At 47.8% G+C, this 14,838-nt stretch overlaps 6 protein-coding genes across 6 annotated transcripts; 4 read left to right on the forward strand and 2 right to left on the reverse strand.

Annotated features, from left to right (window-relative positions):
* Nucleotides 1-1,356: 1,356 nt before the first annotated feature.
* Nucleotides 1,357-2,145, reverse strand: htz1 (histone H2AZ; the record flags this gene model as incomplete). The annotated part of the gene is made up of 3 exons (XM_040833340.1): nucleotides 1,357-1,604; nucleotides 1,673-1,742; nucleotides 2,047-2,145. 3 exons carry the CDS (start codon nucleotides 2,143-2,145, stop codon nucleotides 1,357-1,359), a joined length of 417 nt encoding a protein of 138 aa, XP_040686435.1.
* A 941-nt stretch (nucleotides 2,146-3,086) lies between these two features.
* Nucleotides 3,087-3,810, forward strand: ASPWEDRAFT_52903 (PHO88 family protein; the record flags this gene model as incomplete). The annotated part of the gene is made up of 3 exons (XM_040837799.1): nucleotides 3,087-3,103; nucleotides 3,211-3,371; nucleotides 3,425-3,810. The coding sequence occupies 3 exons, from the start codon at nucleotides 3,087-3,089 to the stop codon at nucleotides 3,808-3,810; spliced, it is 564 nt and encodes a 187-aa protein (XP_040686436.1).
* A 1,807-nt stretch (nucleotides 3,811-5,617) lies between these two features.
* On the forward strand, nucleotides 5,618-6,993 carry gpdA (glyceraldehyde 3-phosphate dehydrogenase GpdA; the record flags this gene model as incomplete). The annotated part of the gene is made up of 6 exons (XM_040831193.1): nucleotides 5,618-5,668; nucleotides 5,726-5,739; nucleotides 5,859-5,922; nucleotides 5,996-6,680; nucleotides 6,739-6,909; nucleotides 6,965-6,993. The coding sequence occupies 6 exons, from the start codon at nucleotides 5,618-5,620 to the stop codon at nucleotides 6,991-6,993; spliced, it is 1,014 nt and encodes a 337-aa protein (XP_040686437.1).
* Nucleotides 6,994-7,870: 877 nt separating this feature from the next.
* hdaA (histone deacetylase hdaA) lies at nucleotides 7,871-11,285 on the forward strand. The gene is made up of 15 exons (XM_040835863.1): nucleotides 7,871-8,702; nucleotides 8,770-9,058; nucleotides 9,108-9,121; nucleotides 9,174-9,312; nucleotides 9,366-9,478; nucleotides 9,531-9,658; nucleotides 9,714-9,924; nucleotides 9,975-10,086; nucleotides 10,138-10,185; nucleotides 10,238-10,301; nucleotides 10,352-10,444; nucleotides 10,494-10,576; nucleotides 10,636-10,715; nucleotides 10,763-10,869; nucleotides 10,927-11,285. Exons 1-15 carry the CDS (start codon nucleotides 8,036-8,038, stop codon nucleotides 11,179-11,181), a joined length of 2,403 nt encoding a protein of 800 aa, XP_040686438.1. The 5' UTR covers nucleotides 7,871-8,035; the 3' UTR covers nucleotides 11,182-11,285.
* An 811-nt stretch (nucleotides 11,286-12,096) lies between these two features.
* ASPWEDRAFT_42794 (putative BYS1 domain protein) lies at nucleotides 12,097-12,849 on the forward strand. The gene has a single exon (XM_040835864.1). It carries the CDS (start codon nucleotides 12,374-12,376, stop codon nucleotides 12,842-12,844), a length of 471 nt encoding a protein of 156 aa, XP_040686439.1. The 5' UTR covers nucleotides 12,097-12,373; the 3' UTR covers nucleotides 12,845-12,849.
* A 179-nt stretch (nucleotides 12,850-13,028) lies between these two features.
* ASPWEDRAFT_115815 (putative proline racemase) lies at nucleotides 13,029-14,198 on the reverse strand (the record flags this gene model as incomplete). Its single annotated transcript, XM_040828611.1, has 1 exon — nucleotides 13,029-14,198. One exon carries the CDS (start codon nucleotides 14,196-14,198, stop codon nucleotides 13,029-13,031), a length of 1,170 nt encoding a protein of 389 aa, XP_040686440.1.
* Nucleotides 14,199-14,838: the final 640 nt, after the last annotated feature.

Genomic DNA, 14,838 nt, shown 5'->3' on the forward strand with positions numbered 1-14,838 from the left:
CCTCCGATAAAACTCTCCGGTATGTATGCCAGGATATGGAACTGTTTACCAATAATTGAAATCCATGACTTCGGTACGTTCCCTTTTCCCCTGCCGCGCCACAGAAAAAGAACAAAAAAAAAATCAAAAAAGACAAGCATAAATCATCCATCACATCACCCGTCATACTCGTCTCTGTTTCCATCACCCGAAGTCGGCATGCTCAATTCATCACATTTCCATCTTCCATTTTTCCATTCATTTCGATTGAAATTGGGCTTCCCCCTTTTATATTCCCGGGTTGTTCCAAACGTTTGAGGTAATTCTTTTTATTATTTGCTCTTATGATTATTTTCTTTTCCTTTTTTTTTTATCTTTCTCAAATCAATGTATGTTTTATTATTATTTACTCTTTTTTTCATCCTTTATGCCCTACCAGACTAGGGATAAATATTTTAAGACTTAAGACAGACTTTGATTTATTGTATGCTTTTTTACTGTAATTCGGCAGATTATAGTGGTTTTCGTAGGTATGTGTTGTAAACTGGGATGTAAGTATGGATAGCCCGTCTACTATCGCATCATTTCATGGGTGGTATCCAAAAATGTCCGTCAGTCTATCATGGACAGAAATCACTCCTTCGTATTCAGGACTACAAGGCTTGAGTTGAGTAGGAAATTTTATCCACCAGTTCTTTCAGTGTAGCGGGGTGGATAGTGAACAATAGGGGTGCTACTATGACCAGGGTGTATATGCATGACTGCCCTAATGGCGGAATACCCGGTCAATCCCAAGGTACTAATTTGATCAAGGCGAAGAAAGATGAAGCAGTAAAATTTAATGTAGTTATATTTTTGATATAAATATGACAAAACTACTGGTACAATTCCATGAGATAAGAATAAACATAAAGGGGATAAAACGCACTCAACACCATCGGATCGATTAAAAGGAATGGTTCGAAAAATCAAAAGAAAAAAACATTTCCCACTACCGAAAATTTCCCCTTCCCATGACAGCGCCCTGGCAAGTCGAGACGAACAGTTGTGAATGGACAAACAGAAAAAACAACTACCGGGGAATAAAAGACAAAGAACGCATGTCAGACTGCAGCGCCGTAATAAAGAACAGTTGACAACGGGTCAGGGTGCCGGAGATCCTACCCTGCTAGGTCTTGGCATGGCATGGTATCTCTCCCGGCGGTTTGGTGGACGAGGGAATTGGCGTTGGGAAAGCGCAGAGAAGGGTCTTCCGAGATACCCGGGTTGCAGATCCAGCTCAACACGTTGCTGCAGGAGACATGTATTCCAGACCTTTTTCATTCATCATCAATATCAAACGCCATATTCGTTGGGTATCTGCAGTGTTTTTTATATTTAAGCATCGGCCTTCTTGCCCTTCTTTTGCTCAACCTTGAGCAGCAGTGCTCGGTTGATACGGGGCAAGACACCACCAAAAGCGATGGTGGCGCGGATAAGAGTGTCCAACTCCTCATCTCCACGGATCGCAAGTTGCAGGTGGCGAGGTGTGATACGCTTGACCTTGAGGTCCTTGGCAGCGTTACCGGCGAGTTCGAGAACTTCGGCAGTCAAGTATTCAAGGACAGCAGTGACATAGACGGCGGCTGTGAACAGATAAACGGTTAGCGGAAGCCGAGGGAAATTGACCACTTCGAAAGGGATATCAGCATACCTTTCGCACCAACGCGCATCTTATTTTGCGTGTTGTTCTTCAAGAAACGCTTAACACGACCGCAGGGGAACTATTTGATGAATACTTGTCAGCCTAGTCCTGTGCCACCAAAAGCCATCGTCTGCACGTCGTATGGGTATGAGGGGCTCGCTTCAAAACGAATCAACGGTGGCGCGGATGAGCCAAAAGACCAGATTCCTAGAAGGACGAAAGTGGCCACCACCATTGATAACTCGAATTTGACGCGTTATTGTCTAAAATGATGTCGCACTCCATCGTAAAACGTGGGTCATTCCGCTAGGATGTGGGGAAGATGAAGATACAAGCGACACAGGCGATAAACAGACAGAAGAGGATGAAGGCATTATACTGACCTGCAGGCCGGCTTTTGCACTGTGGGACTTCTGAGTTTTCCCCGCAGCGTCCTTGGAGCCACCCTTTCCACCGATAGACTTTCCTTTTCCACCGGGCATATTGAAAAGTGTTGAGATTTGGGGTCGCGGTGATGAAAATGTCGCGTCAAACGAGTTTTAAAGGTGATGGGGTGTGAGGGTGGACGTTGAAGCGATCCGAGATACCGTAGACACGCGCGTTGTTGATGGATGAAGAAGTTAGAAATGCCAAAGCCATCCTCGTCGCTAAAGACGGGCGTCGAACGTGGAGCGACGCTAGTCCCGATTCGGAGCCACCACAGCTCCCACCCGACCACAGTGTTGCCTCGAAGAAAGCGACTTCTGTCGGTGAGTCAGTGGCACAAAGCAGGTAAATTGTTAGTTTCTTTCTTGCAGAGATAGTCTGAAGACGGATAGTTAGTTTATGAGTAAAAATAAATAGTAAGCCCGCGTGGTTAAAGCGTAGTGCTGAGACTCTTCGCCATGGTTGACGACATTGCTCCAGGTATGGCCGCCATTTGACCGTTTGTATCTCCAAAGTTTATTGGATAAGTCAATATAATAGTGAGCCCTGGGCATGTCTATTGCTGAGCAGTCAGTCTGAAGCTGTAGAAAGCGGCAATAGAGCGTTGCTTTCCCTGCATGTTAAGCATCATCTGCGTTTGACAGGAAGTCGTAGAACGGCGAGCATCATGTTTAGTCCCGTTACATGACGAAGCAGGTGATCTTGCTGCCTGAGGCCACAAACAGCTGGGGTGCCCATGCGCCACAGTTACCCGTTATCTCTTCTCCAGCCACAGCCCAGCCACTACAGAAGGGTTTTCCCTCACGTGATGCTTCCACGCCTTTCTGCCATTCTGGACAGCTGTCCGACTTGCCCGGGGCGCTTCCATCTCCGCAGATCGAGCAACGAAAAGATTCTGTCCTTGTGCGCGCTTCCTCCGTTGCTCTTCAATTCAGGCCTTCGTTGCGCTTTGATTACTTCTCCGTACTACAAGGGCTTCTCCACACTACTATTCAAAATGGTGTCTCCTCAAGTGTAAGTATCATCATGACCGTGTTATTTATTTGGTCTCGCGACTGCGGAGGCAACCACGCAAATGATACAGCGACTATTGTTCATTGCTGATAATGGCTTCCGTATAGAACAAACCTGGGCATCATCCTTGTGATGATGCAGCTGGCGAAGAAGGTCCCCTTTGAAAACCCCGACGTTCTGCTTATTGTGCGTTGCTTGTACATCTTGTCCAACGTGATCATCCTCGGTCTCTACCTCTTCACGCAATCGAAGATCACGAGCAAGAAGGGTATGGAAATCAAATATAAATGTGTCTTACAATCGCTAACTGCGGATGATTAGACATGAGTACCCTCAAGTACGTTGAGCCCGCACCAATGGGCACCGGCGAGGAGCCCCGTCCTGTGACTACCACCGTCATGGACTACGACAAGGGACAGCTGCGCACCCTGATGAAGGGCCAGCTGATGGGTGTTGGCATGATGGGTGTGATGCACCTGTACTTCCAGTACACCAACCCCCTTCTGATCCAGTCTATCATCCCTCTCAAGACCGCCCTTGAGTCCAACCTGGTCAAGATTCACGTCTGGGGCAAGCCCGCTACCGGTGACCTCCAGCGACCATTCAAGGCCGCCAACAGTTTCATGTCCCAGGGACAGGTCAAGAGCGACAAGGCTTCGATCCAGAACGCGGAGAAGAACTACCGGGGCGGTGTCAAGGAGGAGTAAACGCGACGCATCAACGACATTGGGTTGGAGAATCGCAAGGGGCTTGCTCTTTCTCTGTATTTATAGAAAACAGGAGTATCCTGGGATTAATTAAACCCAGGTTTATATTATACCTCTGTTCGTGCCGTTTGCTGAAAGAAAAACAGGCCGCATTTTGAGAATAGTTTTCGATAATGTTATAATAACGCTTATATTCATCGTACCTATATTTGAGGTTTCAACGCCCGTGAGATAATCATTGGTGTTATCGATAATAGGCGTGACTGTAAAATCATGAGCGGAATCAATTGATGCAAGGCAGTCGTCGAAACATGGGATGATTCATTTTCGCTGATTGATTGTTGCCTTTAGGTGTTATGTAGCCGAGATGCGTTACAAATCAAGATGAGGCGAAAAGTACTCTCCGTAGTCCATACTGAGTCACCGGGAGGTGGTGGTCGATCATGAGGCGTCCAGGATTTGCCATATCAAGATGGTGGGATGAGACGCGGTGAGAATAAGCAACAGTGCACAGGGCGGATGGCTCAGCCCGATGCACTATTGAGCATGTATGCACCTGCGGCCAGGTTCCAGTAAATAATGCGCAAGTAGTGGTCGCAGTAGTATTCGATTTATCATCGCTGGTATCGGGGTACCTAATAAGAATAGAAGCAAGCGACAGCGGCGTAGGGTGACGTTTCACAATGATATAGCGATGCGTCTGCATGCAGATGCCATGGAATTCCCCCCATGTACCAGTGGTAAACCCACCAACACTATTGGAGACTGGGGGATCCCATCAAAACAAATAACCTCTGATAATTTGCTTATTTATGCAGAACCAGTTGATCCATCAGAATCCAAGACCCAGAAAAAAAAATCAGACCCAGCGCGTGATCTGGGCATCTGGCAGCCGGTGAATGTTTCTGGAGTACGGAGTGCAACTGCACAAGCAGCCCAGCTTCTTTGATGGAGGAGATTCCCCAATCGGTCCAGCCCCTTTCAAATCCATGGAGGGGCAGTTGCGGGACTATTATTGTTCCGGAAGCCAGACACGAAAGCGGGATGGCCGGACAATGAAAAGCCCCTCCTTCATGGCCCATGGTGGGATGTTGCTGAGGGCGGTTTCTATTACATCATGCACCCCCTGTGTGTTTCTCCGGATTGTCGTGCGAATGTGAAGAGCACGATAACCGTTCCAAGTGTAGCCTAGGTAATTATGTATAGCAAAGACGATCCCGACTCCCTGGCAAAAGATTCTAGAGATCGAGCCCGGGGAGACAGGGCGTCCGGCGTGGTTATTGGCCAGGCCGGCAGCTGCCGAGGACGGGCAGGAGTGCCAAATATCGTGAATCTCCTGCTTTGCCCGGTGTATGAAACCGGAAAAGGCTGCTGGAGAGCTGTTCAGCGGCGCAAGTCGGGAACCCCAGCTACGACCGTTCGATATGCTTCTCCAAACACTGTTTTGCCCCGTCAGTCCGCCCGGTGTGCGCATTTGACTGGAAGGGGGGAGGGGTTGCCCCAGCAGAAAGAAGAAAAAAACGAGGGAAAAAACCAGTGATCTGGTCGTTGCGTCAGAACTAGTCAGTCAACATCGCGGCCTTTTTCTACTTCCCCTCCCCCGCTGCTCTCTTCTCTTTCTTCTCTTTCTTTCCTCCATCACCACCACTGTCCTCACTTTCCATCTATCCTTTCTTCTCCAAACACTATAAGTAGGTCTCCTTTGCTCCCTCCTTTGCTTGAACCTTCTTGTTCTTCATTCCAATTGCTCTTCTCCCTTCAGCTCTTCTCTTGACTAACAGCTACCCCGCCAACAGACTCATTCAAAATGGTCGGCCCCAAGGTTGGAATCAACGGCTTCGGTCGTATTGGAAGAATTGTGAGTTCCTTCTTGCTCTCTTAGATCTCGAATTATTCATGCTAACAAGCCATACAGGTCTTCCGTAACGCGTGAGTGATGCCCTCAACCCAAGCTTCAGCCATAGGTGTCAAACCATCCAGACAGTTGGAAACCGGCTTATACCTATTGGTTGGCAATGTTTGAAGTATCCATATTAACAAAAAGATAGCATCTCCCGCGATGATGTCGACGTTGTTGCCGTCAACGACCCCTTCATCGAGCTCGAGTACGCTGTACGTTGCCAACCCAGCCTAAGCTCCTACGAGTGATACAGGATGCATGAGGCTAACTGAAGATGATCCACAGGCCTACATGCTCCGCTACGACAGCACCCACGGCAAGTTCCAGGGTACCATTGAGGTCGCTGGCCAGGACCTCGTTGTCAACGGCAAGAAGATCCGCTTCTTCGCTGAGCGTGACCCCGCTGCTATCCCCTGGGGCTCCGTCGGCGCTTCCTACATCGTCGAGTCCACCGGTGTCTTCACCACCACCGAGAAGGCCTCCGCCCACTTGAAGGGTGGTGCCAAGAAGGTCGTCATCTCCGCTCCCTCTGCTGACGCCCCCATGTTCGTCATGGGTGTCAACAACACCTCCTACAAGACCGACATCAACGTCCTCTCCAACGCTTCCTGCACCACCAACTGCCTTGCTCCCCTCGCCAAGGTTATCCACGACAAGTACAACATTGTTGAGGGTCTCATGACCACCGTCCACTCCTACACTGCCACCCAGAAGGTTGTTGACGCTCCCTCCGCTAAGGACTGGAGAGGTGGCCGTACCGCTGCCCAGAACATCATCCCCAGCTCCACTGGTGCCGCCAAGGCTGTCGGCAAGGTCATCCCTGCCCTTAACGGCAAGCTCACTGGTATGGCCATGCGTGTGCCCACCTCCAACGTTTCCGTTGTCGACTTGACTTGCCGCATCGAGAAGGGTGCTACCTACGATGAGATCAAGCAGGTCATCAAGGCCGCCTCCGAGGGCGAGCTCAAGGGTGAGTTAATTCCTTGGTATTAATGTATATCAAACTATTTGCTAACTCGTTCATCTAGGCATCCTTGGCTACACTGAGGACGACATTGTCTCCACTGACTTGAACGGTGACAACCACTCCTCCATCTTCGATGCCAAGGCTGGTATCGCCCTCAACGCCAACTTCATCAAGTTGGTCTCGTGGTACGACAACGAGTGGGGTTACTCCCGCCGTGTTATCGACCTGATCTGTAAGACACCGATTATTCTGACCAAGTATTGTACGCATGCTAACAATTACTCTAGCCTACATCTCTGGTGTTGATGGCCAGTAGGAATCAGGACGGAGCATTTCGATGAAAAGCCTCCTTTGAGTGAAGGTTCCTAGTGGGTCAGCCGTGATTCACTAGAACAGTGAATATGGACTACTGATTCCAGGAGCTTTTCTCGGAGGACAAAACATATGATGACGTATTTTAATGAAATGACATAAGATTCAAGTTCAAATATTTCCTGGATTATCAATGAGCAGTAAATGTAAATAGATCCTGTGAATCCAATATTCGTCTGTATAGTCCAGTTCAGAAAGTAGTCTTGGAACAACTGGAATCATCCCTAAAGCGGTGCCTGTGATAGGCCACGGCGTAACGCGGCGAACTCTCGGAATGCGCCAACTTGGATAGACGAATAGATCGATTAAAACCGCAACCTTAACATCCATCTTTGCCCTCTGTCAACCGTTGAACATTCGTCCCATTTTCTCCGACATCTTATTGTATGTTATAACCATCTGCATCTGTATCTTTATCAACATATTGCATCACGCTTCGTTGGGCATATGCGACCACGACAGTCACGTGCACTGGAAGCTAGGTGAACCACGCCTTGGAGAGCTTCATGAACCAAGACTCTCCTGGACCAGAACGCCTTGACTGATGCGCGCGTTCCGGTGATTGCCGTCCCCAGAGCCACTTGTAGTAGTTGTGGATTGATGACTCGGGGCCATTTGTGATATATCTGGTTTCCCCTTTTCGTGTTTGTCGAACTCATAAGCCCATCATCTGCACTACTCTTTCTTTGTCCCAAGCTTCTGGGCTCCCGATACATCCAGTCTCCACTACGTGCTGTGGTTTTCAACAACTTTTAAGATACCCTCTGTTATCCTCGTTTATGATTTGAATTTCTTTTTTTTTTTTTTTTTTTTTCTGTCAGTTTTATTTTTTTTCTGTCTTCTTGTCGTTTTTGGAAACGGCCTCAAGGTCTTGGTGGACGAGCATCTGATCAAGACCACGAATTCGGCCATGAAATACTAGCATCACCAAATATTGCAGCGAAGGTGACCTGAAGGCAAAACGACTTGATTGAGATTACTCTCCAATGGCTATGGAGGAGGATGAAGATACCGTCATGGGAGAGGCGGGCTCCCAATATCCCAACCCTCCTGCCTCTCGTGAGTTACCAGTTGGCAGCCCCAGCAAACCACCTGCCTCAGGACAGATCAATGGGGGGTCAGATCCGCTGCTCGCTCCATCTCTCTTTGGGCCTCAGATGAGACTGCCACTGCCGCCTCGTCCACCTAGTCCACGGCCTCAACCTGAAGAGACACCTGTGGCGCCTGGGGTGCCGGACCAACAAGGTGTGTCGCCACCTAAGAGTCTGGTCATGTCCGGGGAGTCTGGTGATGCTACTTCCGAGTCCCTTGAGAAACGAGATAGCATTGTTGAGGAGAACTCAGATTGGTCTGAGGACGAACCAGCACATGCAGGTCTTCCACTTGCATTTCTTCAATCAGGAATCTGCTATGATGTCCAGATGCGTTATCACTGCGAAGTGCGGCCAACAGCAGATGTCCATCCAGAAGATCCAAGAAGAATTTATTTCATCTACAAAGAGCTATGCCGAGCGGGACTCGTTGATGATGTAGAGTCCTCAAGACCGCTCGTTGCTCATCCTCTGAAGAGAATCGATGCTCGCAATGCCACCGAAGCAGAAATCTCTCTTGTTCATACGACAGACCATTTTGCATTTGTAGAGAGCACTAAAGGTAAATCAAAGAATCATTCAAGTCGTCTGCTTCGAGTATATGGACAATCCCCTAACTGGTGCTATAGATATGTCCGATGATGAGCTTATTGCTTTGGAGCATACCCGTGACTCGATTTACTTTAATAAATTAACATTTGCGTCCTCAATACTATCAGTCGGAGGAGCGATTGAAACATGCCTTGCTGTCGCGACGCGGAAAGTGAAGAACGCCATTGCTGTTATTCGACCGCCGGGGCACCACGCAGAACACGACAAGACTATGGGTTTCTGTCTGTTCAACAATGTTTCTGTTGCAGCACGAGTATGTCAGAGGCAATTAGGGGACAGCTGCCGAAAGATCTTGATCCTGGATTGGTAGGTCTTACTCCTTTTTACCAGCCTGGGAAATAGCTAACTAGCTCAGGGATGTTCATCATGGTGAATAAAAAGTATACTCCTTCCAGTCGAAGCAACTACTCACACGTCACAGGAAATGGAATTCAGAAGGCATTCTACGATGACCCCAACGTCTTGTACATCTCTCTCCATGTCCACCAAGATGGGAAGTTTTATCCTGGGGGTGACGAGGGCAACTGGGATCATTGTGGTGCTGGTCCTGGAGTTGGAAGGTAATTTGCAGTAGCATTGAGACCTAGCATCAGTTACTGATTTGGGGACACAGAAATGTGAACATTCCATGGGATAGCCAGGGAATGGGAGATGGCGACTACATGTATGCCTTCCAACAGGTTGTCATGCCCATTGCCCAAGAGTTTGATCCTGATTTGGTGATCGGTAAGCATTTATACCCCACTGCACAACTGCGATGGAAATTGACATGATATAGTTGCATCCGGATTCGATGCGGCAGTCGGTGACGAGCTTGGAGGTTGTTTTGTAACGCCAGCTTGCTACGCCCACATGACACATATGCTTATGACACTTGCCAAAGGCAAGGTCGCTGTTTGCCTGGAGGTTTGAATACGCTACCATCTTATTGTTTTGTATTGCTCTAACACTACAATGGTAGGGAGGCTACAATTTCAGGTCCATCTCAAAGTCTGCACTTGCAGTTACAAAAACACTTATGGGAGAACCGCCTGACCGTCTTTTGTCGACCTCACCATCGGAAGTTGCTACTTCTGCCGTACGGCGTGTCATGATGATCCAGTCTCGCTATTGGCGTTGTATGTATCCCAAAGGACCGCAAGACGGCGGACTTTGGACCGAAAGGCTTCATGGTATGTTGTTGAATCAGATTCCTGCATGGCAGAAACTAAAAATGAGTCAGATGTAATCCGCGGTTATCAGTCTAAACAGCTTTACGAAAACTACAAGCTCACATCACTTTACATATACCGGACTGCCATTTCCAAATCATTTGAAAACCAAGTTTTGGCGACGTATGGACAAAAGAATTCGGATTAATGATTGCTACTGACCGTGTTATGCAGGTCCAACTATCATGAATCCGTGCCTCTTCTTGTTATCTTCCATGACCCGTCGGTATTTCCCTTGAGCAGGACATCGGGATTTTCACTAATTTCTATGCAGTCCGGAAATCATGGGTCTACCGCATCCAGTTACGAATAAGCTAGAGGCTCACAACTGTTGGCTTGTACGTGGCTCGTAAAACCGGACTTTGTGTCAGACGCTAACGAGGATAAGGCTGATATCGCAAAGGACTATATCGCTTGGGCAATCGGAAAGGGTTACGCCGTTATTGATGTCAACATACCTAAACATGTCACTACTGAGCCTGTGAGTATTTCTGTGAATTGATACCATTTTGCCTTCTAACACTTCAAAGTCGACGGGATACGAAGATGAAGACGAAAATCGGCCCACTGCTACCGAGGAACTGGCTGGATACCTGTGGGACAATTATATCGAGTAAGTCAAAGCTAGTATGGTTATCCAATATGCGACATGGAACTAAATGGCTGTTCTAGGCCCAACGAAGCCACCGAGATCTTCTTCGTCGGGATAGGCAATGCATTTTATGGGGTTGCGAACCTCCTGATCAACCGGGGTAGGTCTTGCCCTGAACCTTCAAATAATGGCTATTAATTATAGAAGACACATTATACAAACGAGTGAATGGAGTCATCTCATTCGTTGCCGAGAACCCAGTTCGTGCGATCGCCTCGCACACCCAATATTGGCTCTCAAGATGGTATAAGGAGGTAAGTTTAACCTTTGAATACTATTGACATGGTTCAGGAATTAACACACCCGGATAGAACTCTCTGGTCTTTGTTTCCCATACCCACGGCGTTTGGAACAACGTCGAAACACGACGGAAGCCGTCAAAACGCTACGGGCATCTTCTTCAGTCCCCCAAGGCAGGACTCAGTGAGATGCTTATGCACCACAAGGACGAGGTATTCGAGTGGATCGCGGCACGAGCAGATCCGGAGCCAGAGAATGATGAAGAAGAAGAACAAGACGAGAAGAGCAAGAGCAAAAGCCGGTCACCGAGAAAAGAAGCCAACTAACCGGGACTGACTCCTGTACTTTGAAATGGATTCTTACCTGATTTCTTTTCTTTTAGACAAAGTTGATATTATTTGTGAGAATACTACCACAGCCACTACATAGCGAAGAATTATTATTATTGAATGCCTTATATGACTCCAAGTATTGAACTCCATCCATGGTCTCTTCGGCATTTCTCCGCCACATCCGCACGCCTTCTCCGCAATTGGCGATTAGTGGCGTTGCATTGCATTATTGATTCATGATTTCCCCGCTGGGATGATCGATTCGTCCCTGAAGTGGCTGAAATCATGGGATCGTTCTAATTAAATCAATCAATATACAGAGCAAAATAAACAAAGAAATAGATAGAAAAGAAAACCACTGTTCCGAACACAACTGACGTCAATAATCAGATGACAACATCCCAAATCCGGGTTCTCCAGCATCACAATCAGTTGTCACTTGCCATCAACTAGACTGGTGCACTGTACTAATAATAAATTTTAATCAAAATACGAGCCCAATTTCCCTTCCATCTAAGATCCATTTCAACGCCCCATCCGAGACATCACCAATCCCATCCCACCAAGTCGGAGAAAAGGTGGATAATAATCTATTCCTGAATCCTGAATTCTCAATATACAGTTCAAAAGTGTTAAGTGATCCTATGGATCAGGCCAAATGTAACAATGTCTCACTTTTACCGGATACGTCGGTTATCTTCAACAGGATCCTCTTTCGCCTGAGTACACTAGTTACTCCGTGGTTACTTGGTATAGCTACCTAGGTCGTTTAAGTCTATACATCCTTGGCATGATGCGGATATCGGTCTCTTCTTCGAATAGAAGGCCATGATCCGATATCCGATTCGAGACATGCATGAGTGATTTGGCGATGGAAGCTGGAAAAGTTGGTTTTTTGGTTAGTTAGTTCTTGGGTGAGTTGTTATCCGGATTTAGGAGATGGCAATGTCTTGGATGAAGGGTTGCCTGATTTGTGTCTGGTACTGGATGTAAGTACATGAGATAGTTATGGGATGTTGAGAGATGGATGAAAAGGGCTAAAAATGGATCAGAGAAAAGGTATATAAGAATGGTTGATTTCCCAGGTTGAATATCATTTCCAGAAACAACTCAGTTCATCAACTATCTATCTATCTACAAGAACATCATCCCAACTCTTTCAATTCAATCTACACAATCAATCAAAATGCATCTCACAACCCTCCTCTCCCTCCCCCTCGCCCTCGCCCCTCTGGCAGCCGCAGTTGGCAACGCCGTCGTTGCCAACAACTGCAAAGACCCCATCTACCTCTGGTCCGTTGGCGGCTCAGTCGGTCCCAAGCAAACCATCCAGCCTGGCGCCAACTTCACCGAAGCCTTCCACCATGACGACGCCTCGGGCGGTATCTCGCTGAAGGTGACCACCACCGAGAACGGGCTGTACGATGGTAGCCCGCAGTTGACGTATGCGTATACGCTGGACGGAAACAACGTGTGGTATGACATTTCGGATGTCTTTGGAGACCCGTTCTCCGGGAGTGCGGTTGTTATCAAGCCTGTTGATGAAGGGTGTGGTACCCTTTGCTGGCCGAATGGGGTTTCGCCTGGGGGAAGTCAGGTTAGGAATTGTGGGGAGAAGGAGGATATTGTCCTGACGGTTTGTGCGAGTGGATGTTAGGTGGATTGTTGATTGTTGAATATGGATGGGGATGGGATGGTAATGTTTTATTTGTTAATGAAGCTATGTCTTGCTCTTGGATAAAATATAATATGTCAATGAATGCTTTGTTGTTTTCTGCTTCAAGTCAGCTACCTATGTACTTCGGGTCCATCAATATGCACTGGAAATACTTCGAGATCCTTTATACTACGTCCTTCATCGTGAAACCACTGGAAGATGTTGCATCTCCCTCTTCCACAACAAAAATAGACGTCCCCGTGTAAAACGCCTGCCCCTCGACCTGTACAACCACAGAATCCTTCAAGTCCTCGACGATCTCGGCACTGAATGAGCCCTCCCCAAAGTGGTTGGATACCAGAGAATTATATGCCCAGCGTTGACCAGCAGGCCGCAAGCCCTTTGCATGGGCCAATGCCATTCGAGCCGTGACACACGAACCTGTTGGTGATCGGTCAATCTGGCTCTCAGCAAAGTAACAGAGTCCAGTTTCTGCTCCGGTGACGTTGTTCGGCTTCGATCCGATTTCAGAATCCACAACCATCACTGAATATAAGAAAGACAGACGCTTGTCCTCGGGGTGTTGGACGGCGGATATGATCTCAGGTCTTGTCATCAGGTATGGCTTCAGTTTCTGGGCACAAGATGTCATGACGTCCAAGTCCACATTATTCAAGCCGCTTAAGAAGCCAAGTTCTTTGGCATCTACAATGGCATAGAATGCACCGCCATAGCTGACATCCAAGGTGATAGACTGCTTGTTGGATCCCAACGCTGGCCATCGGATTTCATGAGGGATGGGAATCCTCACTTGAATAGCTGTTGCAAATGCAGGCGTTGATAGGAATGTGACCGGGCGCGAAGGGTCAGATTTACGCCCGTCTGCCGTGGTAGGAACCGTCACTCGTATCAGTCCACACGGGGCATGGATATTGACATTGACTGTTTGTGTCGCGACATCGAGTTTCAGTTGATCGCGATAGGGAAAGACGTTCGGGTCATGCGTATCCACAAAGAATCGTCCAAGACCGATTGTTGCATGTCCACACATGGTAGAGAATCCTTCATTGTGGATGAAGAGTGTCCCAACATGGGCATCCCCAGATTGAACCAGCTCTGTTTTTGGCCGGATAATCGCCCCATACATGCCATCGTGTCCGCGAGGCTCAAGCATAACCCGCTTACGGATGTGGTCGTACTTTTGTGTTGCTTGGTCGCGTTGTTCGAGGAGAGTTCCATATAGCGGAGGGAAACCCGAGTAGACGATTCGGGTTGGCTCGCCGGTTGTGTGCATGTCGACACATCTGATGGCCTCCGTGTGGGTGGCATTTTCAAGAGACTCAGCTATATCCATGGTGAATGTGTAAATGGAAGTTGTACTAGTTTTAATGCTGATATGGGACAGCAGTTGATGATATTTAATTTGTGGTCCCCCTCATTGATTCGGGAGATGATCCCGAAGTCAATTGACCACGCCCTTCTTTTGGCACTTCAACCATAAGAGTGTCTGAGAAAAGAGCTGGTAATTATCAATAACGAAAGATCGTACTTCTGGTTTAATTGTGATGGTTAAATTGTGAGAATTATGCCTGAGACTTGATAGAATCTCTGTAGTCATTGCCATGTCGGCTCGGCTTCCGAGGCGGGGATGCAGGCATTGGATCCCCGGATTGATTCTTTATCAACTCTCGGATTTACCACTGATTTGACTGATGAGGATAAGGACCGTATCTGAGCCCTGTAGAATTGACAATGCCAATTTGATTTCAAACCGTCGGGGGCTGTATCTACCTTGTCGTACTGCATGTGTGCCTGTTCCTATCACCGGAGTCAGTTGAAACCCTCACCGTGTGACCAATCAGCCTATTGATAAACCTCTCCCCTTGCTTTCCCACGACTCCCTGGCCGATGATGAGAGAAGAGATGATTTCCAGCTGGAATGATGCAAAAGCCACTCTCGCCAGCTGCATATCACGCAATCTCACCGCCTTCCC

The sequence above is a fragment of the Aspergillus wentii genome, assembly GCF_001890725.1.
Source record: "Aspergillus wentii DTO 134E9 unplaced genomic scaffold ASPWEscaffold_6, whole genome shotgun sequence".
NCBI lineage: Eukaryota > Fungi > Ascomycota > Eurotiomycetes > Eurotiales > Aspergillaceae > Aspergillus > Aspergillus wentii.

What these genes read in the sequence shown, in the direction of transcription:
- hdaA (XM_040835863.1), top strand. Translation starts at nt 8,036, where the DNA reads ATGGCTATGGAGGAGGATGAAGATACCGTCATGGGAGAGGCGGGCTCC. An exon ending in AGGTCGCTGTTTGCCTGGAG is followed by an intron (nt 9,659 to 9,713) that starts GTTTGAATACGC and finishes CTACAATGGTAG; the next exon opens with GGAGGCTACAATTTCAGGTC. An exon ending in TTGGACCGAAAGGCTTCATG is followed by an intron (nt 9,925 to 9,974) that starts GTATGTTGTTGA and finishes AAAATGAGTCAG; the next exon opens with ATGTAATCCGCGGTTATCAG.
- ASPWEDRAFT_42794 (XM_040835864.1), top strand. Translation starts at nt 12,374, where the DNA reads ATGCATCTCACAACCCTCCTCTCCCTCCCCCTCGCCCTCGCCCCTCTG.